This window comes from Glycine soja, chromosome 20 (genome assembly GCF_004193775.1).
Source record: "Glycine soja cultivar W05 chromosome 20, ASM419377v2, whole genome shotgun sequence".
Taxonomy (NCBI): Eukaryota; Viridiplantae; Streptophyta; class Magnoliopsida; order Fabales; family Fabaceae; genus Glycine; species Glycine soja.
In genome coordinates, this window is record NC_041021.1 from 48,838,122 (window position 1) to 48,863,856 (window position 25,735).

General features: G+C 35.1%; 2 protein-coding genes across 6 annotated transcripts; both read right to left on the reverse strand.

Annotated features, from left to right (window-relative positions):
* Nucleotides 1-4,574: 4,574 nt before the first annotated feature.
* On the reverse strand, nt 4,575-9,908 carry LOC114401308 (probable low-specificity L-threonine aldolase 1). Of its 4 annotated transcripts, none has more exons than XM_028363799.1 (10): nt 9,656-9,908; nt 8,201-8,654; nt 7,672-7,783; nt 6,721-6,771; nt 6,449-6,520; nt 6,185-6,359; nt 6,054-6,112; nt 5,732-5,832; nt 4,946-5,012; nt 4,575-4,810 (listed from the first exon to the last, which is right to left on the reverse strand). In XM_028363799.1, the coding sequence occupies exons 2-10, from the start codon at nt 8,641-8,643 to the stop codon at nt 4,766-4,768; spliced, it is 1,125 nt and encodes a 374-aa protein (XP_028219600.1). In that variant the 5' UTR covers nt 8,644-8,654; nt 9,656-9,908; the 3' UTR covers nt 4,575-4,765. The 4 variants fall into 4 exon arrangements, with proteins under 4 accessions (XP_028219600.1, XP_028219599.1, XP_028219598.1 ...); XM_028363798.1 differs by lacking the exon at nt 9,656-9,908 and adding an exon at nt 9,412-9,622; XM_028363797.1 differs by lacking the exon at nt 9,656-9,908 and adding an exon at nt 8,782-8,834 and having other exon boundaries at nt 6,227-6,359.
* A 1,636-nt stretch (nt 9,909-11,544) lies between these two features.
* On the reverse strand, nt 11,545-23,607 carry LOC114403297 (cell division cycle 5-like protein). 2 transcript variants are annotated; one of them, XM_028366162.1, is made up of 5 exons: nt 22,485-23,594; nt 22,187-22,374; nt 20,173-21,888; nt 18,875-19,156; nt 11,545-12,603 (listed from the first exon to the last, which is right to left on the reverse strand). In XM_028366162.1, exons 2-5 carry the CDS (start codon nt 22,361-22,363, stop codon nt 11,887-11,889), a joined length of 2,892 nt encoding a protein of 963 aa, XP_028221963.1. In that variant the 5' UTR covers nt 22,364-22,374; nt 22,485-23,594; the 3' UTR covers nt 11,545-11,886. The 2 variants fall into 2 exon arrangements, with proteins under 2 accessions (XP_028221963.1, XP_028221964.1); XM_028366163.1 differs by lacking the exon at nt 11,545-12,603 and adding an exon at nt 16,750-17,036 and having other exon boundaries at nt 22,485-23,607.
* Between the last annotated feature and the right edge of the window lie 2,128 nt (nt 23,608-25,735).

Here is a 25,735-nt window from a genome sequence, read left to right on the forward strand (position 1 = left end):
TTTTATATATTAATATTTTTTTTACAACAATTTTATGTATCAATAGCTAAGATGCCAAAATAAGGATGTCAGTGCTGCTCTAATACACCTGACACTATATATGTATTTTTTATTTTTTTTGGCAGAGACATTATATATGTATAGGGAAAGGATGAATTGATAACAGGTGAAATTTTCACACTTCTTAATAAATTTATGCAATATGTGAAGTTATTCAATCTAATCGTTGAATAACTGGATATTATCTTGGATATTATCTTTATAATTATGTATATCAAATTTTGCATAATTTAGACATTCATTAATATGTTTAACAATAACATTTACTTAAATTTTAAAAAAAGTAAATAACACATTAAAAGTCAAAACAAAGCACTGCAATGAAATATCAACTAGCCTGTTTAGAACTGTTTTAAGAGGATTTTATATTTCCCGGAATGTTAAATTTGTAAATTAATTAAGCAGATCCGTGTTTAGGACTTCTGGTTGAATGGATAAACGTCTATCAGCGTGTTTGAAGTGTTAGACGTGGAGAGAGGGTCTATGATAAGACGCACACTGTCATGCAGTTTATGAGGAAATTGTTAGGGGTTATTATACATATATAAACTTTTTCTTAAATCTCATTTTCAATCCATTTACATTTTACTTCTTTTTTTTTCTTCTTTCTATTATACCACTTATCATATTTATTATTTTTTTCCCTCTACATTTTTCTTTCTTTCTATGTATCTTTTTTTGCCACTCAAATCCGTCCCAAAACGTAGTTTATATAGTGTTACCCTATTCTCAATGTTTTAAGAAGTTATATGAATAAATTTCGCCAAATATTTTTTACAGACCAACACACCATGCATGCAACCCAATAAAAAAAAATAAACTGGAAGCTAGCTAATGTTAACGCAGTTCTTAAATTTTATTGAAATATTAGTTGAAGTAACTGAAAGAAACAGAACAGAGTTGAGAGTTGGTTCAAACTTAGTCTCTGACAACGTTATGATGACACATTCATCACACGTGAGTGGGATACAGACAATGATTTTTCATACACACAGAACCAAGTCTCGGCATTTTGGGCAATTAAGTAGTGTTAGAGCCCTACCCACAAGTCCCTGCATTTGTTTACCTCAAGAAAGTGACCAAGGAAGAGAGACACCACAAACGGCCACAATCACCAACACCTGAGCCAGGTTAAGGACAGAGGTAAATTGCAGCAAGTGTGAAGTGAAAATGAAAATATGAAAGAAACTTGACGAGCAAAAACAACAAAAACTAGTTCAGATTTCTTCTATACTACTGTCCACAAATTAGCATGATTATAGCCACCACGGGACTCACTTATTCTTTCCCCCACCAAGACAAAGGGGAGAGCTCAAATTAACTCATGCCATTTACATTAAACAGCTAGCACATCATACATATTTGAGATTTACAAAACTTTAATGTGTAATTAGCAGCGTGAATTGAACACGATAATACCAATAAAAATGAAATTGGAAATGTCATTCATTTGTTATCTTAATTGGTTGCATCGCATGCAAGACAAGCAGAAGCATATATAATGTAAGTTGATTAATAATGTATATTTGTCTTAAACCGAATATTGAATCATCACCATATTATGATCTATGTTGTGAAATATATCTTTTCGATGACTAATTTTCAAGTAAAAAGAACGTGAATAATCATTATTAGTGAAATCATTTCTCAAATCACATTTTTTCATTGTAACGTAAAATCTTATTTGAGAGATTTGAGTTTAATTTCACTTGAATTAGATATTAATATATTGTTAAGAATAAATCAATCCCTACCATCCATTGCTCACTCCTAAAAAATACTAAAGACATAAATGGTCATACTATAATTTCTTACATAAACATCAACTTTCATTTTCATTTTATTTTATATTATATGTAAATTAAAATAACTATATTGTTTGGAGCCATTTGACCAGGTATTAGTCAACAAAATTATTTTTAGAACTTTTAATTCATTAAGAGCATTTTTATAATTTTTTCTTAACTTCTTTTTTGTTTCAATCTATTATTTTCATTTTCGTATCTAAATTGAATTTCAATATCTTTTTAAAAGAAATTATTAATAATTAAAAATAACTCTGTATCATAATATGAATTATTCATTATAAGTCTAAAATATAACTTACATATTCAATTTTTTCTTTATTACAAATTTTAATTATAATATAATTTATATATTAAAAATATCTATTTATTATAAACTTTAGTTGTATAAATTAAAATTTTGTCCTTATATTGCATAGGCTAAAATATTACTCCCTCTGTTCGTTCTTTTTATATAAGAAACAAATTATTTTATTTTTTTTGTCTTAATGATAAGAAATATAGATCTATTTTTAGACTATTAATTGTTAAATTTTTTTATGCTTTGAATTTATTATAAAATATATTAATGAAATGTTACTCATTCTTCAACGGTGTGATTGTATTTATTGACTTATTTACAAATACTCCCTTAAATTATGTGTAGTGTTATTAAATATTATTATTTTTTTAAAAAATGAAAAAATAGGTTATAGTCCGACATATTGAACGTGTAATTGAATTTTATATTGTTATCTAATGATAAATTTACTTACTTTAATGATAACTTATTTAAAAGTCATGTCAACGATTATTTGTTATCATTGATCCGTTGTAGGTGCATGACTATTAAACCTATAATTTTATGGGTTTTGTGGCACGAAACCATGATGGGGCTGTACTGGGAGCTGCTAAACGAGTAGTTGAGCCAAGAATCGCAAATGCCCTATGCTATTGATGGACCATTCAGCTAGAAGGGGAATATTGCTAACAGAAAGCATATAATCCTAGCTTAAATACCACATGACAAACAACAATATATGACAAATAAAAAAGTATTAATTAACTTTATAGATATTTTTGGGGTAAATTTAAATTTCTAATATTATTAATTAAAATTCATTAACTTAACTATTTCTATTGATCTTAATAAATTAGTTATTTGTTTTTTATATAAAGGATTGAAGAGAGTATTTATTTATTTTAAATATATCAAATAAGAAGTTATGCACATATATCATGTGAAACATTTCATATTTATGTAACTATATCCTATAGTGTTTTGAGTGGAATTTTCTATAAAAAAAAATATGAAAAAAATGAATAGTACTTTCGTTGACCATTTGTTCTAAATTTACAAATTAACTAAAAATTAAATATTGATCAAGCAATTAACTTTTGTAAGACTAATTAAATAGTTAGAAATTGAGTCCAATTTAGTAATGTTATGTTTGTGTCATGGATACCACTATTGTCCAAGTTATAGGAATTTTGTCCGGGCATTAATATAATTTATATCTAAGTATCTTTGATAAAGTTTCAGAAAATCATAGGGTACAAGTTATAAAATTGCAGAAATATAAATTTTTTGGAGATCAAAGATATAATATAAAAAATTGCCTAAATTTGGAAAAAAAAAAAGAACAATTGTCTAATAAAAGAATATCTAAAACAATTGAAAACATGGGCCCGTCCCTCCTCTGCAATAAGTCCAACAGCTCTTATACAGCATGTGGTCCAAGAAATAATTCTCTCTCTTTTTTTTTGTACGTGTCTCCTACTATTATCATTCAACTAATTTCTGAAAAATTTCAGTCTTGGATTATTTTAGTTTGACATTTTCTATACGAATCATAGCGGCAATCAGAACGAAATGGAGTAGTAATACTACTTCTGCTCTGTTTTAGAAAAAGATTACTTCATTTAAATCTCAATAATTCAAGTATATAAACTTATAAAATTATGTAACATATTTTGTATTTAATTTAAGATACATTTTCTTAAAATTAATTTATTTTTTATTCTCAGATTTTTTAATTATTTTAAATTCGATATATATGTATATATATATATATATATATATATATATATATTTATAAATTTATATATTTTAAATTTAACTTGAATTAATTATATATCTTTTTAAAAAATCATCTATTCTTAAATATATTAGTAATATATATTTGAAATTTTATGCAAATGTAAAAACTCCCATATTAAATATAAAATACTTGTTGGTATAAACTTAACCTTTTTTTTATAACAATATAAAATTAACCGTATATGTATTTGTATTACAAACCCGTCACTGTCTCACATACATGATTTGAGAAGTAAAAAGAATTTATTTGCTACATTTTTGTGAAAAATTTCTGAAATCATCCTATAGTAGTAAGTTTTTAATATTTTAGTTATGAATTACTACATCAATTTAATAATGCTAGAGTTACGTGGAAAATGCGGTATGGAGCTATAAAAATAAGAGAGATTAAGCTCATTTTTTAGCGGGATCAATATCAAATTCACCTAATAATAAAAGATAGGATCTTACTGACAGGGTCCTAAGGAATTAAAAAAAAAAAAATTGTCTACTGTTCTTAGTTACTTAACCAATATTTTAAGGCCATTGGTTACCATTTACCTAAAAGATATACTACTAAAAATATATTGCTAACGTTGCACAATATCCTATATTATACATAACATACCTAATAATGGGACAGTAAACAATGAACCAAATTAGTAGGGGAACGACGATGAAAGTCAACATAATTCATAAAAGGGAACAACCTCAAAGATGTAAATCCTTGTGTGTTATTTAGGGTACATTTAAGAAAATAAAATGAGCAAAGGCAAATGAAACAGAGAATTCCTTTTTAATGACTAATATGGCAGCAACGTGTCATATTCAAATTCTTCCACTAGTTGCCCATTTCATTTTGTACTCCTTTAACAGCTACAGCTTGCTGCAACATGTAACAAAAGCAAGTTTCATCTTATATAGTATTCGGTAAAAAAATATATACCAGTCGAAGGAGGAAAAAAATGCATATTGGATACATTGAACAATAAGAGTTTAATTGATTTGTAGTCAACATCACCTGAAAGCATGACAAGGCGTATTGCACATCACTTGCTGATATTTGGTGATGGAGAACAACTCTCATTCTGGAATTAACAGACACTATCATCAGTCTCTTGCTTATAAGCACATTGTCCACAACGTGCAATGGTTATCTAATACGAACAAATTAATTCACATATAGAAAGAGAGAGTAGATAAAAATGGCCAAGCTGCAAGCTACACAAGATTTTGGAGGACATCAATAACATTTTTAGCAAACTTACTCCTATTCCCAAGCCTGACTTAGTGCACCAAAAATGTTAATACACAGCAAATATTTCCTTTTTTATTTAAAAAAATGTATGTAATACATTATATATCATCGTTAATATTGCAAGTTTATCCATTAACTCGGTAATATAAAGAAAATACAATATATACACACAGTCAAAATTGAAAATATGGCAAAATACGAGTGAATTTTAAGCTTAGGGAAAAGGTCCACCTACAAAAATTATTCTAAACTGATGCAAAACAAGATTTCTTCAACATTTGAATAGTTATAACTTATAAGATGGATAAACATTGCCACCTTGACAGAAGACATTATGCTGACAAAAAAAATAAAAAAATAGAAAAGATCAGCATCCTGATTCACTTCTTACGTTTGAACATACAAATAAGGGGAGATACCAGTCAACAAAAACAGCAATTAGTGCATTAAACCTCAGAAAACTAATAGTACTAACTTGACTTCCTTGTAAAGTTTGCAATTATTTCAATTATTTATAACAGACTAAATGTTGTTGAGGGAAAACAAGACCTTGATGAACTCTCTTGCATCACAAGGATACCACGTTCTTCCATGTACTTGCATATCTTTTCTGCTCTAGTCTTTGTACCCTCTTCAATGTCAATAAATACCTAGTATCAGGGAAAGAAAAAACTTAGTTGTTCCTAAATGATATATAAAGAATTGTCATTTATGTTCTTTGCACTTGGTAATGTAGGCTCAATATTGGGACAGGAACTAAGATAACAACGTAATCAAGACAGAGTAATCGTTCAAAACAGAAATAATCAGAGCAATAATGCAGTTTCACTATTCTAAACAAGTTACAGTACACTAAATTCTAAATACTCACCATATTGGTCTCCACAGAACAGGCATCCACTCTCAATCCTTTAACTTCGTTTAATCCATCTGAAATGAAGAGAAAAGTTATAGTAGAAAAAGGTTTGTGAGTTTTAAAAAATTATAATTCCTCGAACAGACCAGGACTCCGCATGGAATCATCTAAAACTGTGTGACATTTACCAGCCAAAAGTCTAGCTTTCTTGTGGTCACTTTCCAGCTTCCCAACATTTTCCTGCAAGGCAACAAGTGCAGCGGCACAAAGGATGCCAATCTGTCTCATTCCACCTCCTAAGGTTTTCCGGAGTCGTCTAGCCTAAAAAAATATAATAAACTAGACTTCAACATCAGTTGCTCAGGAAGTATCTACCTGCTATTAATTTCCCTGTAAAATTATTGAACTACCTTGGCAATAAAATTTTTGGAACCAACAATAACAGATCCAACTGGAGCACCTATACCTTTAGATAGGCAAACCTAATCATATTTTCAAAGAAATAAAGTCAGTTCGCTTTACTATTACTCAATAGGGTATAGATGTAGCAAGTTTGATTTGAAATAGGTAATAAAATTAGTCCTCTGGAACTTTCTTCAATAAGACAGATAAAAGTAAAACTTCAAATGCCAAGAAGATATACTGAATTGTATCAAAACAGGAAAAGAAAGAGAAAGCGTACGGAAACTGAATCAGCCGCCTGGACAAGCCTATCCACTGGAACACCAAGTGCCTAAAAAACCAAAGTTTTCAGTAATGGATATGTTAGCAGGAAGGAGAAATAAAAAGCAAACAGGAAGCAAAAAACTGGATATATAATTGAAGGCATGATATTATTCTCATACCTCACACTATGACTGAGAAAAAGTAACAAGATTATACTATTACTCAGGGGAAAATAGGCAGTGAAGAGGTCAGATCATATTTAACTGCTTATGCCACTTCTTACTAAACAAATGTAGAAGTCACATGTAATCATTCAAATGGTAACTAACCTTTTCGTTCAATTTTATTTTACTGTAAATGTTAGATTTCATCTTAGATAAATAGTAGCCACGCACTGAGATAGGATGGCAGAAAGTAAAGTCACAATAGGCTTTTCCACAGGACAACTACTAGCCCGTTTTATATCGTGGGGCATTGGCAACCAACAGATTTCAGTATTCACAATGTTCAATGTAGATATAAGGAACTAAAAGGTGTTTAATCATTATGAGATTTTAGAAGTAGACATTTTTTAAATATTGCAGTTAAAGATGTTCCATTAAGTTGAGTATAAAAGGAGTTCATGTTACCCAGTTCTGTTTTTCTGTTAGACACAGAACCAATAACCAAGATGGTCATTGCCAGCTGATCTGTCTCAAATTATGGTCGTGGTTATACACCCCTGCTGTGTTATTAAACTTAAAATTTCCCCCTAATATTCACACTAGCAAAAATGCTCATGTTGGACATTGAACATTTCATTGCAGTTAACAATGCCAGATCAGGACATGATTCTGCACATTCTATGTTCATTATTATTGGAGATCATTTGCTGTGAGATATTTTTTACACAAAATCAAATGTGCCACTATAAAGCTTTATTATAAATATTTTTAAGAAAGCATAAGTAAAACACAAAATTTCTTACAACTGATGCATTAAAAATACGGGCCCCATCAATGTGAAGCTTCAGTCCATGCTTCTTAGCTAACTCTCCAACTCTGTCTGTATATTCAACTGAGAGGCATCTGCCACCAGAGCTGCATTCAGGTAAAATACGAGTCATAATGTTGCTATAAATTTGAATCAATTAACAACAGGATGGGACTTTTAAAACAAAAGAAAATTTAGCAAATTGCCAGGCCTGAAATCATTCTAGTAGCTGTATGGTAGTCATTACTCATTACCAGCAACAGTAAACGGAACAATGAAGTGAAGTCACTGCATTATGAAAACACAGCCACATTTCTTGATTAACAACACATGGGGTAATCATGCAGTGCTGGAAAAACAAATAAAATGTTCTGCTGTGATCACTGAAGGCTTTGTAATAGGCAGCACTTCTACTCATCAACCAATATACACATTATGAAAAGGTTATACATGTTTATGTGGCATGAAGATCACTATGAGAGCGAGTCTAAGAGAAATGTTGTAAACCAAAAAATATTGCTTACTTTGCATGAGTATTTTCCAAGCAAATAAGCTTGGTGGTTGGATAGAATAGCTCCCCCATTGGGTCCCTGATAGCAGCCTCAATCAAATCAATATCCATGGTTCCATCATCGTTATTTTTCACTTGTCTAGGATGCACTCCCCCAATAGTTGCAATACCTCCATTCTCAAAAATGTTGATATGGCAAGTGTCTCCAAGAATAACTTCACTCCCCCTGACATCACAATGGACAAGTACAGATATAAGGTTCCCCATAGTGCCAGATGGAACAAAAAGAGCTGCGTCCTTGCCCATTGTCTTTGCCATCTCTGTTTCTAAGCGAAACGCAGTTGGATCATAGCCTAGAACATCGTCATCAACTTCAGCACTTGCCATAGCAGCTCTCATTGCTTCGGTTGGCTTTGTAACTGTGTCTGACCGAAGATCCACAATTCTAGTTACCATGTTCTCTTGAACTAAAACAAGCAAAAAGTAAAATAAAAAATAAAAAATAAGTCAATCCCCATTCTCAGTCTCTCATCATTTCCACGAATTTAATTTCAAAAGAATCAAATCACCAATTTTAAACAAACTGATGCTTACAGTGACATTTCTCTGCCACCATTGTTGGACTCAAATTCAATAATTGAGAAGCACTAGCAAATTACCAAGTGACAAAAGAAAAAAAAAACAAAAAAAAAAAAAAAACAAGTTTCCTAAGCCACAAATGATCAGTATTTTCGATTATAACAGCACTATTCACAAAATTCTATGAATAACAAATTACAGACAGAAACACAGGTGTATCAGTAGTAATTTCCACAATCCGCGTTAAATTAATATATAAAAAAAAATTACAAAATTCCCAAGAATATAGGAGCCGAATTGAACAATTCTAGCAAGAAAAAGCAAGGAAAAAAGAAATGACCGAAACCTTTCCCGCAAAATGAGAGGAGGAATGATGATGTTGAAATAGTCTCCACTCAGAACGAAATTCAAGAAAAAATTACAACAACTACAATAATAATAAAGATATATCACGAAATAGAGCATGACACGAAAGGCTCTTCTCTAAGTCAAATTGTTGTCCAATTTCCTACTTTCAGAAACCAAATATTATAGATATATATTATGAAAAGCTAATTACCTCTCTCTCTCTCTCTCTCTCTCTCTCTCTCTCTCGTTAAGAATGAAAAACCACAGTTAAAGACGCTATAGTAACACACGCAATACCTGCAAGGACATTACGCATGCAATGATGCAAGACAACCCACGAAGGCGTGAACTACAGAAATCAAACACTGTTTCGTTCTCCTTATAAAGAATTTTGAACAGTTCTTAGGATAAGGCAAGCCAAGATCAGCAACCAGAAATGTATATACACGCCATTATTACTTGGTTTCAGTGGTTGAGAAAGGATCAACAAACAAAAACGTGATAGTGTGTGATGAAATTTCTGAGGAGATTGTTAATTTACCAGAAGAACCTCCAACAAGATCGCAAGCAAAGCACCCCTAGCAGATTGAGTTGTTTGGAGTGAAAGTGCATGCAGCGCAGGAAACGAAACAAAAGCTTTTATCGTAACGCGAGTCCAGGAAGGACAGTTATATAGGGACCATTTTGTACTTTGTAATTATTCACTACTTTGATTTTTTGAAACCTGATGCTTTCTTACGATCGTGCCGTGAATGAATATGCCCATCCTTCGGTTTGTCTTTTTTAACTTTTTGAGAGAACGCTCATCTTAGCCATTATTTCAAATTATTATGCATGTTGGCATCCACTCAGCTATATGTACGTAGCTCTCATCTTCCTACTTACTATTAAAATATCAAATCTCATTTGAAATTACAGTGTTAACAACACTTTTTTTTAACACTCTTTATTATTATTGATAGATAATGTATTAAAATTGTATTGCTAACATTTCTCTTAAAATTTTAATATATATTAAAATATGAGAAACAAATAATACTTGATTTATATTGTAATATAATTTTATAATCATTCCATTCCATTTGTTGTTTTGTATGTTGACTTTTATAATAATTTTTTAAAATTATTTATAATTAAATTAAAATTTAAAATTCAATAAATAATACTCATTTTGTAAAATTGTCAATATACTATTATTAAACTCTTAAAATACTACACTTTGCAATTATACGAATTATATTTTTATCAAAATTATTACTTTTAATGAAAAATAATATATGTGCTGACAATATATAATTTTTTATACAATTATTTAATTACAATTTGCAATGCATGATGATTTTTTTAGCTAAACAATAATTATTTTGGATAAGTGTAATCCAATATTGTTGGTTCCTTTTTAAAGGAGGCAGCTCATTAGCTATATTTATGTGAGTGGGGGCTGTTGGAATGAACACATCTACTTGACTACTTGAGTGTTACCATAAATAATGAACGTACCAGTCATCTCAAACTCAGATTCCTATCTTTATAGCGACTAGAGAGCAGCCTTTTAGGTTAGGTAAACAATTTTGGCGGCTAAGACATATACTACATTGTAAAACTTTGCGACAGGTATCGTGAAGAAAAATCTAAAGATAAACCTTGGGGGAGACTTAGTGAAGCTAACGTTCCTATTAACCTCAAACAATTTTCAAACACAACAATAGCAATAACTGCAGTTTGAAAAACGTAAATAGTTGTTGGGGACCTTTACATTCACAAGAAATCAATGGACAACGGTAATGAAATAAATACGAAAAATACTCTAATAGGTAGTAGGTACTATCTTAAACTTTCAAAGTGACACAAATAAAAAAAATAAAGCTACATAACAAATAAAAAGAAACAAATGATGTCCATCAGGTTATCAGGAATTGATTGAGTTACATAGTTATGGAAGATTTAGAGTAGTCTTTAAAAAATTTATATGGTAAATAAAATAAAATAAAAAGCATTTCATCTACTCCCATTGTTTTATTAGGGGTCAACACCCGACCCAATATATAACCTAAGTCTGCCCTTAGTCTTGTTATTAGTGGGGATGAATTAAATCCAAAAGAAAGTATTTATCCACGCTATACAAGACATTGTACACACTTTTTATTGGGTATATGTACACACTTTCTTTCTACTACTTTATCTTCTTAATTTTGAAAAAAACAAAGACTTTATTCAACTATAAGATAAAATTGACTATACCATATTAGATACGTTTCAATTATTAAAAAAAAATTGACTATACTTTATCTTCTCAATTAATATACTATCTATTTTTGCTGAGAAAAAAAATATTAGATACATTTCAATTATTAAAATTTGAAATGCTAATGTATATGACTATTTACCTACATAGACCAATGAATAATTTATGTAAAAAATAGTACACAATTTTACAATAGGAACCGAGCTCTAATTCATTGATATAAAATCATGTATCATTCTTAAATGTAAAGAGCACGTTACCAACATCCATTATATAGAAGAGGACAAAAATTGAGAAAAAATAAAAATAAAAACGGGCAACCATCTCAAAAAGCTCATGCAATTTATCGGTTCATAATATGTTCCAAACTTCGACTAGGGATCATTACCAAATCTTACCATCAACTAAACTCATCTTTAGATACCTTCCAACAAAAGAGGACTCACTCTCCAAGCAATTTATACAGTTAAAACATTCGCTCTAACATCCCCCATAGTTAAATCAGAACAGGCTATGCAGTGTCTGGCCTAATACGTCTCCTCCCCAACAGCATTGGTTTCTTCCATGCTGTTGTTATCATGTGAGTTTACAGCATCCACAACTACATCATGATTTGGGCTACTTACTTCCACTGCAGCACCCATTTCCAGCATGGTCTCCCCATCGTCAGTATAGCTGCCGGTGCCGGTGCCGGTACCTTCCACTTTTTCATCGACATTCTCTGCAGCTGGTGTAGGATTTGCCAATTTATCAGAATCCACATCCATGTCATGACTGACACTAGAAGTAGCCTGGTCATGCACAATATCTACTTGCTGGTCAGCAGTTCCATCAGCAGAAGACTCAACTGCTAGAGCTCGTCCATGCTCTACCGAGTGAGGTACAGCTTCACAATTTGCTGTACCCTGTACATCAATTCCATCAGCCTTGGTCTCAGGGGTCTCAGTTGACTCACGAGCATGGTTGGCTTTAATTTCTTCTTGCTGTTGTGCTTGTAATCTGCATTGGTCCATGACATTTTGCATCTTTTCCAGCTCTTCAATTAGACTCCCATACCTATTTTGCAAAGTTTTCTCAAGTTCCTTCTGCTTCTGTACTTCAGCCCACAGATTGTTTATCCTATGTGATGCTGCTAATTGCTCCTGCTTTTGCAAAGCTTTAAAGCATTCTAACTCAGTTGCAGCAACATCCATCTGCTTGAAAGTGGCCTCAATTTGCGGCCAGAGGCTTTTCTTTACTCTCATCTGAAAAATGCAATAGCCAAATTATAATATATTCAAGATTGAGTATGCAAGCACTCAGGCCACACAAAGAAAAGAATATCTAGAATTACAAGAAATATCTATTTTGTCCAAAGAGCAAAACAAAACCAAAGGAATTCTGCTTTGTTCATTTTCTCCCCCACTTCCCACCATTTTCGACATGGAAGTGTCCCACTAACGAGTTGATTTCCAACTATTTTTCAGTCACAACACTTTTCAGTTTAGTTTATTTATTGAGGCAAATACAAACCAACTTTATAGAGGGCGTTCAAACAACAAAGATTCTCAAATATAGATAATAAAATTAATACAAGCTAGCTAGCAATCTCTTAAGCAACAAAACACAACCAGCAACAGACTGCATTTAAAATAGCAACACTAGTGATAATTGAAGGTGACACCACAAGAAACAGAAATGTAGTAAAAGAATCCAAGAGAAAGGGAATTTCAGAAAACTGAAGTGAGGTGAAATTGTTGATTGTATTCAACCCAAAGTGAGGTGAAACTGAGTACAATACAGTTTATATAGCAGTTACATAACAGTAACTGTCAACTAACTTGAGTTAGTGACAGCTGTGAAACAGATGTCCTAACTAATGTCAACCAACTATAGTTAGACTAACAGCATGACTAGAAGAAAAGAAGAGTTACACTGAGTAAGTATACTCATATACCCCCGCAAGCTCATTAGGGGTTGGCAAAATGCTTTTCAACCACTATGAGCTTGGACCTATAAGTAGTGAAATTAGCAATAGTAAGGGACTTTGTTAGGATGTCTGCTCTTTGATCAACAGCTGGAACATGAACAACTTGAAGATGCATGGCAATGACTTTCTCCTTGACAAGGAATAAATCAAGCTCCATATGTTTGGTGCAAGAATGCATCACAGGGTTATGAGCAAGAGCAACAGTGCTCATATTATCACAAAATGATAGGAGTTGCATGAGGAATACGAAGATCAGACAATAGTGATTTGATCCACGTGACTTCTGCTGTAGCCAAGGCCAGACTATGATATTCAGCTTCTGTGCTGGACCTAGCAACCACATTGCTTTTTAGACCACCAAGAGACTAGATTGGAGCCACAGAAAACTGCAGCTCCTGAGGTGGATCTTCTATCATCTGGATCAGAGGCCCAGTCAGCATCACAATAAGCATATAGAGAAAATGGAGGTCCAGTAGAGGAAGGGAGAAAGCTTACACAAAAATTAATAGTGCCTGCCAAGTATCTTAGGATTCTCTTTACTGCTGCCCAATGTTGTTCAGTAGCATCAGACATAAATTGACGGACCTTGTTGACAGAAATACTAATTTCAGGTCGAGTGATGGTTACATACTGCCAAGCAACCACAACAGATCTGTACAGGGTGGGATCAGAAAAGGACTCATACCCTGACTTGGTTAACTTGCAGCCACCAACCATGGGAGAGGAGATGGAATTAGCTTCATCCATGTTGGTTTTAGCCAACAGGTCTCTTATATACTAGGACTGAGTTAGAATGAGGGCACCATTAGGCTGAGGTCTTACTTCAATACCCAGAAAATAATCCAAATTCCCTAAATCCTTTAGAGTGTGTTTGGATGAGGGAATTTAAAATTCTAAGAAATTTTAAATTCTAAGAATTTCAAATACTTCAATTGAAATTCTTTTATTTTCAAAATTGTGAGGGTGAAAGAAAATGAATGCAAAGAGAAGAGAAGATATGGTTGGTGTGCTTCCAAGAAGAATACTGATGCGGCATGGGAAGTCGCAAGGGAACAGGGACATGCCGGCGTACACCACCACACCCGACCACAACATTCAGTCAACAATGCAAGGCATGACTCAGGCCTTCCGCACCGTCGAGCACCTCCGCCGCGTGATGGATACGACGGTTGCTCCCCAGACTAGTGGGTGCAGTTCTACGTATTCCCCTACGCCCACACCTGATTGATGTTCCACGACTTCAAACGGTGTTTCTTGAAGAAGAGGATCATCGGTGTGAGGGAAGAGTCGCGAGTTCGAGAACGGGATTTTGGAAACTTTCAAGTGAAAGAGAGGATGAAAGTTATAAAGGAAATACGCGAACGTTTTAGAAGATTCTTATATCAAGAAAAGAATTTCAATTTCTCACCTTTTATGAGGAAATTGAATTTCCACATTTTTAGTTATTTAAAATTCTGTTTTAAAATTCCAAAAATTTAAATTCTTCATAAAAAAACATCCAAACAATGAATTTTAGATTACAGAAATTTAAATTCTCTGATAAATTACTTTCCTCAATTAAAATTTTCTATCCAAACGCACTCTTAGAGAAAACTCAGAATTAAGTTTAGTAACCAAGGATTTAATGAAAGTAGGATTGTTGCCTGTGACAATTATGTCATCAACATATACCAACATATAGATCACAGTGCAGGATTCAGTGTAGATGAATAAGGAAGGATCACATTTGCTTGACCTGAAATTGTATTGAAGGAGAGTAGTCTTAAGTTTGTCAAACCAAGCTCTAGGGGCTTGTTTTAAGCCATAGATGGCTCTGTGCAGCTTGCACACAAGTTGCTTGTTGCTGTTTTCAAAACCAGGAGGCTGAGACATGTAAATATCCTCTTCAAGGATGCCATTTAAAAAGGCATTGTTGACATCTAACTGTTGAAGACTCCACTTGTGAGTAATGGCAAGAAACAAAAGAATTCTGACAGTTACTGGTTTGATTACAGGAGAAAAAATCTCATTGTAACCATAACCAAGTTTCTGATGAAATCCCTTTGCTACAAGTCTTCCTTTGTACTTGCTGATAGTGCCATCAGGATTATCCTTCACCCTAAACACCCATTTGCAGCCAATTGGAGCCCTAGATGAAGGTAGATCAGTAAGAGTCCATGTACCATTTTTCATCAAAGCATCATACTCAGTCCTCATTGCTGCAAACCAAGCAGGATTGGAAAGAGCAGTTTTTGTGGACTTAGGCTCAGAATGAGCCAAAAGAAGAGTAGGATGGAGTCTAGGCTTGACAACACCAGCTTTAGCTCTTGTGCACATTATCAGGTCTGACAAGAGCATTTAGAGAAGCAGTGACATGAGGTACAGAAGCAGTGGCAGCAGAAGTGGCCTCAAGATTGGATGATGCATTTGAAGGAACAGATGATTCTGTTGCTGGTGAAATAATAGGTAAGTCAGGATTTCCTTGTGGCAAAGGAGAAGAACTAGATGTTGATAAGACTGGTGTTGCAGCTGCAGCTGTTTGTGACGCAGTAGCAGAAGATGTTGAGTTAGCTGGAGTATGAAAAGGCTGATGAGACTGTAGCACAGTTAAAGTGTTGGGATGATTGACACTGGTGGAAAGGGAAATCTGATTTCATTGAAAATTACATCTTTGGAGATATATATTCTGCCATCTGCAGCAAGGCTTTTTATAGCCTTTGTGGGAAAGAGAGTAACCCAAAAATATACACTTGAGACCTTGGTTGCAGCTTGTGTTGATTATAGGGCCTGAGAAGAGGAAAACAGGTACAGCCAAAGACTTTAAGAAATTTGTAATCTGGCAGCTTGTGAAACAGTCTTTGATAAGGCACTTCATTTTGAATTGCTGAAGAAGGAATTCTGTTTATTAGGTAAACACTAGAAATGACTTCTTGATCCCAATAGTCAAGTGTCATCGAGGCCTAAGAAAACATAGTTAAAGCTGTTTCAACTAGTGTCTGTGTTTCCTCTCTACAACACCATTCTGATGGTGTGTATAAGGACAGATCAGTCTATGCATAATACCAAGATCTGTAAGATACTTAGAGAAAGGCCTATATTCACCTCCCCAATCAGACTGAACAGCTTTAATAGGTAGGTTAAATTGAGTTTTAACCATAGTTTGAAACTGTTTAAAAATAGTTAGGATGTCTGATTTACTTTTTAACAAGTACAGCCAAGTAAATCTGGTGTGAGCATCAACAAAGGTTACATAATATCTGTAACCATTGCTGGACACAACGGGAGAAGGACCCCACAAATCAGTATAGATAAGTTCCAAAGGAGTGGAATAGACACTAAGAGAAGGGGAGGAGGGAAGTCCATGGGATTTACCAATGCAACAATGTGAACAAAAAGTCAGAACCTGTTTTATTGATAATAGGCAGCTTACAAAGTTTGAATACAAGTTTCATAGTATCAACAGTAGGATGTCCTAATCTAGAATGCCAAGTGGCAAAAGAAATAGAACTATTAGAAACTGTGTTTACAACAGAAGCATCAATAACTCTTTACAGAATTGGGAACAGAATTTGAAGAAGATGCTCTAAAGACAGGTTCTGAAACATCAGATGAAATGGTATTGACAGTGAACCGAGACTTGAGTTGCTGTCTAGATGACTGAAGCAGATTAGGGAATTGGTAAAGGCCATCAGCACCAACCAACCCTTGAAGAAGGACCTCTTTAGAGACCTGAGATTTGACCAAGCAAAACTAAGAATGAAACTCGAAAAAAAAAAAAAGTTATCTCTACAAAACTGACTTACACTCATTAATTTTTGGTCATAGAAGGAACAAATAATAGGTTATTAAGAACAAAAGGAATTTGATTGTTAAAAGGATATTTAAAGGAGGTTACACCTGATGAATTGATGTTTAACCCTGACCATTACCAATAATAATTTGATCTTGTCCTTCAAAGGGTGTGGTCTGTTGAATATTCTGAGAAACATTTGTGACATGGTGAGATGCACCTCAATCTAGATACCAATTTTGTGAAGAGGATTGAACACTGGTTAGATGAGCTTGTGGTGGTGGATTGTTGTATTGAGGTGGAGCATTCTGATATGGAGGCTGATTAGGATTTGAATTGGAAGATTGACTGGGATACTGATTTGAATGTTGATTAGTAGGATATGGTTTGGATACTTATTTTGGTATTGGTTTGGGTGTTGGTTAGAATACAACTGCCTCATGTCCATATTTATGACAGATTTGACACTGAATGTTAGAGAATTTACCACCACGAATCCCACGGCCATCGCCACAGCCGCAACCACCACCACGGCCACCACGAGAGAAATTGTGGCCACCGCCATGACCATTGTTGAGGAAACAATTACCTCCATTGTAGTTAGTGTAGGTCGAGTCAGTCTTCTGAGCAGCATCGTGTTAAGCTTGAGCAACATTGGCTTGTGGTTCTAGAGTAGTGTTGGAACACACCTGCTACGAGGAATTGGGGTTAAAATTAGGTTGAGAAATTTCAATGAGATTGATGGAAGCAATTGATTTCTTGCAAGACTTTTCAACGTGAGTCTCCTGAGCAAGAAGAAGAGTTTTGACTTCATCGATTGTGAGAGGCTCAAACCTACAACTAATAAGCATAACCAGTGACTCAAATTCATACGGTAGTCCATCAAGAATGATATCAACATGTTCATAAGCCGGAACAAATTCTCCGATAGATGAAAGCGAATCAATCAAGGTCTGAACTCAAAGGAGATATTCAGAAATTGAACAATTATACAGCAAAATATTACGAAGTTCATTACGAAGCTGCTTCTTCTTCGCACAAATTATAGATTGAAAGTGTGAATGAAGTTTATCCCAGAGATGCCTAGAGGACTTACAACCGATGGGTCTAGGAAGAACTTCGCTAGAAATTGTGGATTGAAGCCACGATAGAAAGAGTTGATCCTGTTGTTCCCAAAGCAGAAACTCAGATGAGACATTTCCAGCATTGCGATCCGCCAGAGATGCATATCACGGTGGAATTTGTGGATTTGTGAGCAGGTAGTGAAGGCAATGCCCTTTTATCACAGGCTCAACCTGTTGACACCACAGCAGATAGTTGGAATTTGTGAGTTTTTCCGAGATCAAGTGTGAGAAACCTTTCGCAGATGTGGTAGATGAAGTGGCAGCAACCGGCATAGCAGCATCTGCATTCACCGGAACTGCATTGTTCATCGGCGGTGGTGGAGGAGGAGGAGGAGGATTGTTAGAAGCGGAAGCCGTGAAGAAAAAACTGAGGATCGAAAAGTAGCTTTGTGATACCATAAAAGAATCTAAGAGAAAGAGAATTTCAGGAAACTAAAGTGAGGTGAAATTGTTGATTGTATTCAACCCAAAGAGAAACTGAGTACAATATAGTTTATATAGCAGTTACATAACTGTAGCCGTCAACTAACTGCCTAACTAATGTCAACCAACCATAGTTAGACTAGCAGCATGACTAAAAGAAAAGAAAGAGTTACACTGAGTAAGTATACTCCTACATGTAGCATTCCGCACAAAGCATATCAAGAACATACCTCATAGCCTTGTGTGAGAACCATCACCTTCTTCTCAAGCCGTACCATCTTCTCCTTATCATCATCCAATTTGCTTCTCACATTCTCAAACTCATTCTGCAAAGCTGTTAGCTTTTCCATGTTTCCAGCAACACTAGAGAGACCATATGCATTACGGGTAGGAAAGTACATAAGATCATTGAGACAGGTTCTGTGTGCTTCAATAAATTCATCGAGGGGTTCATCTTCATGACCCATTGCTGCACAAAGATACAGGGCCTCTTCCTTTATCAACTTATCAGCCTACACAATATACACATAAATAGAATGCAAAATAAGTATCATCAGCACTGCTTACAAGGTCATCTCCAATGATATCATAATCAAGATAAACAAGGAGCAAGAAAATTAGCAGCTCAGTAGATAGAAACATTTGCTTTATCAAAATGGAAGATGGAAAATGAAAAAATAAACACAGAACATGCATTATGCTATGAAATCAATTTACAGTGTACCACTTGTAAATGCAAGGGCAGAACTTGGACAATTACATCTGACTCAAAATAAATCTAACAATATCTGGAAACATAACACCACAAAATTCAGAGAAAACCACACTCAGTCCAACTTAACTAATTGAAGGATTATAACCAAAAAAGTGTGAGCATTTCAGATCCAATTAACAAGTTCTTTTCATACCACAATGACATTGAAGAATCACTTCGTGAGGAAGACAACAAAGCAGATTCATAAACAACTAGCAGAATGTAAGACCTTTAAAATTAAAAATAAATAAATTCACACGAATTTGTAAATCTGTGCAACACTGGTGTAGAATGGCTAGTTTCAAAATTTTCACAAAGATTTCACGGAATTCAATTTTCAAAAACTACACCTTCATTTAAATCATTACCAAATCAGCCTTGACAAAAAAAATCATGATAAAAGAACTTATAAAGAAAGGATGGCAATATAATAGGAGTACAAGGAAATCTCTTAATAAAAAGAATTAAGACTAATGCACTGATCATAATATAAATTATGATGGAACATTGACGGATCCAAATCATTCCTATTTCATTAGTCTGTGCAATGTCTTCAAGTGTTTATTTTGGGAGGGTGGTTGTGGAAGGGGAAATATAATTTTAAAAAAAAAGGCCATTACAGTCTCATGGTCTGCATAAAAAGGGGATGGTATCCTCCAAAAAAAAAAAGGTTACTAATGTATATCAAAAAGGGCGAGAGTTAACCAAGTTACTTCCTATCAACTGAAGAAAATAAGATGTCATCAGAGCACAGACAGATAAGTAAAGACATACCTCTTTCATTTCATCTTCCTCAAAATCTTCTATCACAGGGACAGCAGACCCATTTACAGCACGCTTGGCTCCTTTCTTCTTCTCCTTAATCACTTTCTCATCAAGTGGATACTTAGCATTGTCATGCTCCAGTAAACTTAGAAGCTCCCGTCTAATCATCTCGTCAGCTTGCTCAATAGAGGTTGGTGGAACAAAGGAACTCTTGTCCACGTCAGTTCTCATCAAGGAATTTCTTATAAGCTCCAATGATGCTGTAGGAGGCCTAGGAAGTTCCCGTTGAAGGACTTTTGATCGCTTTCTAAGCAATGCCTGCTGCCTTGCCTCTTCTTCCGCTTTTTCTCTAGCTATTCTATCAGACATGTCCTCTTCAATCTTCTCCTCAGGCTCTTCGGCGTCTTCTGGAACAGGTTGCATCACTATCTGGTACTCATTTTTGGGCTGTGGAAGGCTTCCTAAACCAGAACGCAAACTTCTTCTCATATCAGCCTGTCTCTGTAGCTCAAGTTTAGTGCTGTCATGCATATTCATGTCCTCATTAATATGTAGTGCATCCCTAAGAGGAGTTCCCTTTGGTGTCATGCTAAAAGAAAAACCATCTCTTGTTGGTGTCATGCCAATTCTAGGAGTGAGACCTGCACCTCCAGGAGTTGCAGAAGGAGTCAGCATTGGATTTGGAGTCTGAATCTCTTTTTTCTTAGGAGTGACGCCATTAAAATCTGAAGGATGCAACTCCGGGTTCTCTCCTCCTAACAATGGTGTTTGAGACTCTCTCAGCCTGGCCAGATTTTCAGCTTCCATCATGATAGCATCACCTTTACCAGCCGGTGTTCTTTGAGGGGTTCGCAACGGAGTCATTCCTTGGCCAGGTGTCTGTGCATAATCAGCCAGAAGAGCCCGTGTTGCACCACTACCTTCAGCAAGTTCCTGACTTCCTGCAAGGTCACTAGCATAACCCAACTTGGCAATTTCATCCAATTCCTGATCTGAAATCTGAGGGGGTGGAAGCATCAATTTTGACCTCTTTCTTACTGTTTCTGGGTCATTCAGCTTGTTGGCATGCAATATGGCAGATGGGGCATCTTGCCTTTGTGCAATTTTATTTTTTGCAATGTCCTGCTTTCTTAATTGTGCCTCAACATCAACCCTCCTTTTCCCTTCAAGTTCTTCAATTGTAGTAGGGAACTGGGGCTGTTCCACTGGTCTATCTTCATCTGTAACATCAAAAAACCCTGGAGGAGGCCTTTTTTCAAATGGAATTTCTGCATTGTAATCTATTCCTTTCCTTTTTCTCTTCCGCTGCCTAATATCAATTCCAGCAGCCTTCAATTCTCTCTTCTTTTGTAAAGAAGCAAGCCTCCTGGCTTCCTCAAGCTGTTTCTCCCTAGCTTTCCTTTTTGCTTTCTTTCCTTTTGTGTTGGCCAACCGGGCTCGTGCTTCAGAAAGCATCTCCTTTTCATCTTCATCCATATCAACAGGATCTGGGCGTGCAGGTTTTGACTCAGGGTTTGGATCAATCTCCCCAGGACGCAATTTCCGAGGATCATCACCGGGCTCATAGTTCTCATCCTTCACACAGGCAGCATCAAGGAGCTTCTCGTACCGCTCAAGACACTGGGAAGGGGTACGGCCAACAATTGGAGCAATTGTCCTCCATTGAGTGGGCATAAGCTTAGCAAGATGAAGTAGCTTCTCATCCTCTTCTCTCGTCCACTCAGTCTACACACAAAAAGCATCAAATTGAAAAATCACTCATTAGCAAATAGATAGATAGTAAAAACTAAAAAGTGGAAGACAAACGCTGTGGATGGAAAAATGCATTAAAAAGCATAATGCTAGGTTGTAATTAATAACATAATGGCATCTTATTAGGTTGCCAGGTTAGGAGAATAAGATTAAGACCACTAAGCTAAATATCACAACAATTACTACCCATTTGGTACAGTCACGAAAAAGCATAAACTAGAATTAAAATTCTCTCTCAGCTTAAAACATAATACATAACAAAGAGTGGTACCTTTTTTATGGAGGGATCGAGCCACTCATACCAGCGAGCTTTGCATTGCTTGGCAGATTTGCGAACAAGGAGCGAAGAGATTCGAGCCCACTGGTTCTTACCATATTTCATAACAGCCGCTTTCAGGATTTCATCTTCGGTGTTTTTCCAAACACCGCCCTTAATCATAATCCTCATCTTCGCTTCAACTACAGACAGCAACAAAACAATTCAAACAAAGATGATTAGATGTGAAAAATAGGGGAAAAGAAAAATAAAGAGAAATCAGGGTTTAGGTTAGGGAGAATCAGAGACGCACCACAAATCAGAAACCACACTCACGCAATTAGGTTTTGAAGTAACGGATTTCGCGATAAGGAAGAAGAAGGATCCGTTCAGGTGAGTGAGAGTACAGAGCGAGCTTCGTCGTCTAAGGCGTGAGCCAGAGTCTACAGTGTCACTTTAGACCGTGATTGAAGACGATGTCTAGCGTGCCCAACTTAAACCCTTTGTTATCCATGTCCGTTGGATTACCAGATTTAAAGATATATTATATGACTGTCAATTTTTCTTCTTTTTAGTTTTTTTCCTTCTTTCCCATTATACCCTTTAACCTTTTTCTCTTCCTTCCCCTCTTCTTAATTGGAAAACTGATGGCTCCCACCCCCTTCAAACCCTCGCCACCCCTCCTCTTCGGGCACCGCCCTAACCCCAAACCTTCGTGGAGTCACCGAAACCACCACAAGAGCGACGCGAAGATGGAGACAATCATGTGCGTTAGAGGGTGAGTATCACTTCCATTACTATGTGCGACGTCGCATGCGAAGATCAGTTACAGATCTATGAACGAAAACCATGGGTGTCGGCGAGAAGAGCAACGCGAACGGAAATCATGGGTGGTGATCCCTTCGACTTCGACCCTAGCAACACAAATCTGGAGTTTCTTTCACTTTGTTTTTTCGGTTTTTGATTCAGATGCATCTTGACTTGTTTCATATATTTTTATTGATTTTTGGATTGGTTTCTTAAATTTGTAGATCTGAGACTGGATATGAATCTTATCAATACTTGATTGACAACTTATTTTCGTTTTGCATTCTCATGTTGATTATAGATCTATAATATGTAATATTTGTAGTTTGACCACATTTTCTATGTTCATATCAATGTGGGCTGGTTTTGTTGTCGATTTGAGAAAGAGACCGGGTTTGTGGTATCTAGATCTGAGTGAGGGAGAGTTTGTTGACGTTTGACATGTTTTCGTTGCCGCTACGGCGGGTTCACAGTGTTGGGTGGTAGTAGGTTTTCTGATACCTCTAGGTGGTTTTGCGTCGTCGTCGTTGTTGCAGTTCCATTTACTTTCCCATTGTCGTTGCCCTAGTTGGCTTCCTTCGATGTCGCCATTGTGGTTGTTACAGTGGTCTCGGTGTCGTTGGCTCTTGGTAGCGACAACGCGATGTGTGCTTGCTGTTGGTGATGGGAACCGAGGGACAAATTGGGAAAATGATTAAAAAAAGAAAAAATTTGACCTTTGATTTAAAAAAATAATACATCCAATGGTTAAAAAAAGCTTTGGCATGGTGCTCTAGTTATTTTGCACCCTAGCCTTTGTCGTGATTGAAAAAATTGGATTTGGAACGGCGCCACATGTTCACTTTGAATGGGCCGGTTATATTAGGAATGGGCCCAACGTCAGTTGAGAGGTTTTTACTTCCTGCACCCCCAAACCCTCAAACAGTTAAAAATACCCCTCAACCCTAGCACCTCCTCTTCCCTGCCAGTGTTGCAGGTCACAATCTCCGACGTCGCGATCGACTCCATGCCCCACCTCCTTCCCTCACCTGCAACAACAACGCTACACACAAATGAACAATGAGTTTAAAGCCCTGATCTGGAACCTCAAACAAAAACTACAGTAAAGGGATTCGGGATCGTCGCTTATTTCGCGAATCCCTTTTTGTCGTTGACGCCGTTCTGCATAAAATCAGAATGAGCAAATTATGTTCCTGAGTGAGAGAAAGAAGAGGCTTGAGTTTAAAGTGGTGGTCTTGCTTAGTTTGATTTCCTTGGAGATTGGGGGTGCACCTTATTCCGGAATATGAATATTATGTTCAGGAATAACTATTTTAGAATACGATTACCTTCCCAAAAAAAAAAAAACATTCTGAAATAGGGGTGTATGGTTAGAGGAGTATTTTGGTCTGGTGCATCTTAAATAGACATTAATATAAAGTTAGCTTTTAAATATATTTTTAGGATAGCTTAAATTTTTAAGAATTCAAATCAAAGCTCCAAAAAATAATATATAGTTAAACTTATTTCTATCCTACTAACGAGTATCTTTTGACTCTTATATTATATGAAAAATTATAAGCACATATAAAATGTAAAAACATAATTTCAAAACACGTTTGTAGTCTTGCTTGAATAGATAGTATTCACAGCATTATGAGGCTAGTTCTTTCAACGAGTTTTTCTTTTCCTTTTGACTTTGGGACACTTCTTAAGAGAAATAAGATATTCTATATATATAAAAAAGGAATAATATATATACAACTTAAACCGATCACCCTCGACATCTATATCTTGACAAAGGAAGACGCAAGATACATTGTCTTACATTTTCATACCCTTGTGATGAGTGATCATAAACATATTATGCCAAAATTCCATTTCTTCACTGATCTCACTGTGAGAATTATTGCCAATTATTTCTCCTGAAATATTAGAAGAGACAGCGCCATAAGAAGAAGCACCAGAAGCTTCCACCGCTACTCGTGGAATATTTATTAAAGTCTCTGCACTAGAAGTTGCTTGTGCCTCTTGCAAGGGATTAGAGGAGGTATTCATCAAGGAGTTCTCACCATTATCACTACCCTACACAGCTAAATTAGGTATGGCTTTTAGTATCTCCGCACAAACTTGGTAGCTCTAGCTCTTAATTTCAGGATATGTAGCCATTGGTATCTAATTAATGTCCTCTATGCTAGCTAGTGCAAATGTATATGCGGTCCAAATAAGCTGTGTGGTTTTCAAAAAGTTACTCATTCCCATGAAGTGCTAGAATGTTCGGTCTTTGATATGGTTCTAGGTTAAACCATTTATATACACTCTATTATTGATTTTAGAATTTAGCACGTACATTTTTGTCATTATATATATATATATATATATATATATATTATTTGATTTAAAAAAACATGAAAGGCTACATAATACAAATTAATAAGTTTTTCACGTGTTATCATGTGAAGAAATAAAATTAATCTTGTTAAAAAAGAAATAGAAGTTTTTGACATGATAAACTTTATTTCGGAATGTATCTAAAAGAAGACATCGGGTATTAATCTATCGTAATTAAGAATTAAGATCTTCGACTTCAAAAGAGACAAAATATAATTATGTAGAAAAAAATGAGTCCAAATGATGTAGTTCCATGTAGAGTTTGTAGGTCATGGATCTTTTTCATCAACGGAATCATTTGCTTCTTGAAGATCAACAACAACTGAATGGAGAAGGAAAAAAGATAATTGGAGACTCCACTTCAAGAAGAATATGAGTCAAGAACAA

Coding starts and splice junctions, on each gene's coding strand:
- LOC114401308 (XM_028363795.1), bottom strand. CDS start 8,803: ATGGTGGCAGAGAAATGTCACT. Junction 6,113..6,184: donor TGATTCCATGCGGAGTCCTG/GTCTGTTCGAGG, acceptor TCTTCATTTCAG/ATGGATTAAACGAAGTTAAA. Junction 5,833..6,053: donor GTTCTGTGGAGACCAATATG/GTGAGTATTTAG, acceptor CCCTGATACTAG/GTATTTATTGACATTGAAGA.
- LOC114403297 (XM_028366162.1), bottom strand. CDS start 22,363: ATGAGGATTATGATTAAGGGCGGTGTTTGGAAAAACACCGAAGATGAA. Junction 21,889..22,186: donor TCGATCCCTCCATAAAAAAG/GTACCACTCTTT, acceptor TTTTGTGTGTAG/ACTGAGTGGACGAGAGAAGA. Junction 12,604..18,874: donor TTCTCACACAAGGCTATGAG/GTATGTTCTTGA, acceptor TGCATTTTTCAG/ATGAGAGTAAAGAAAAGCCT.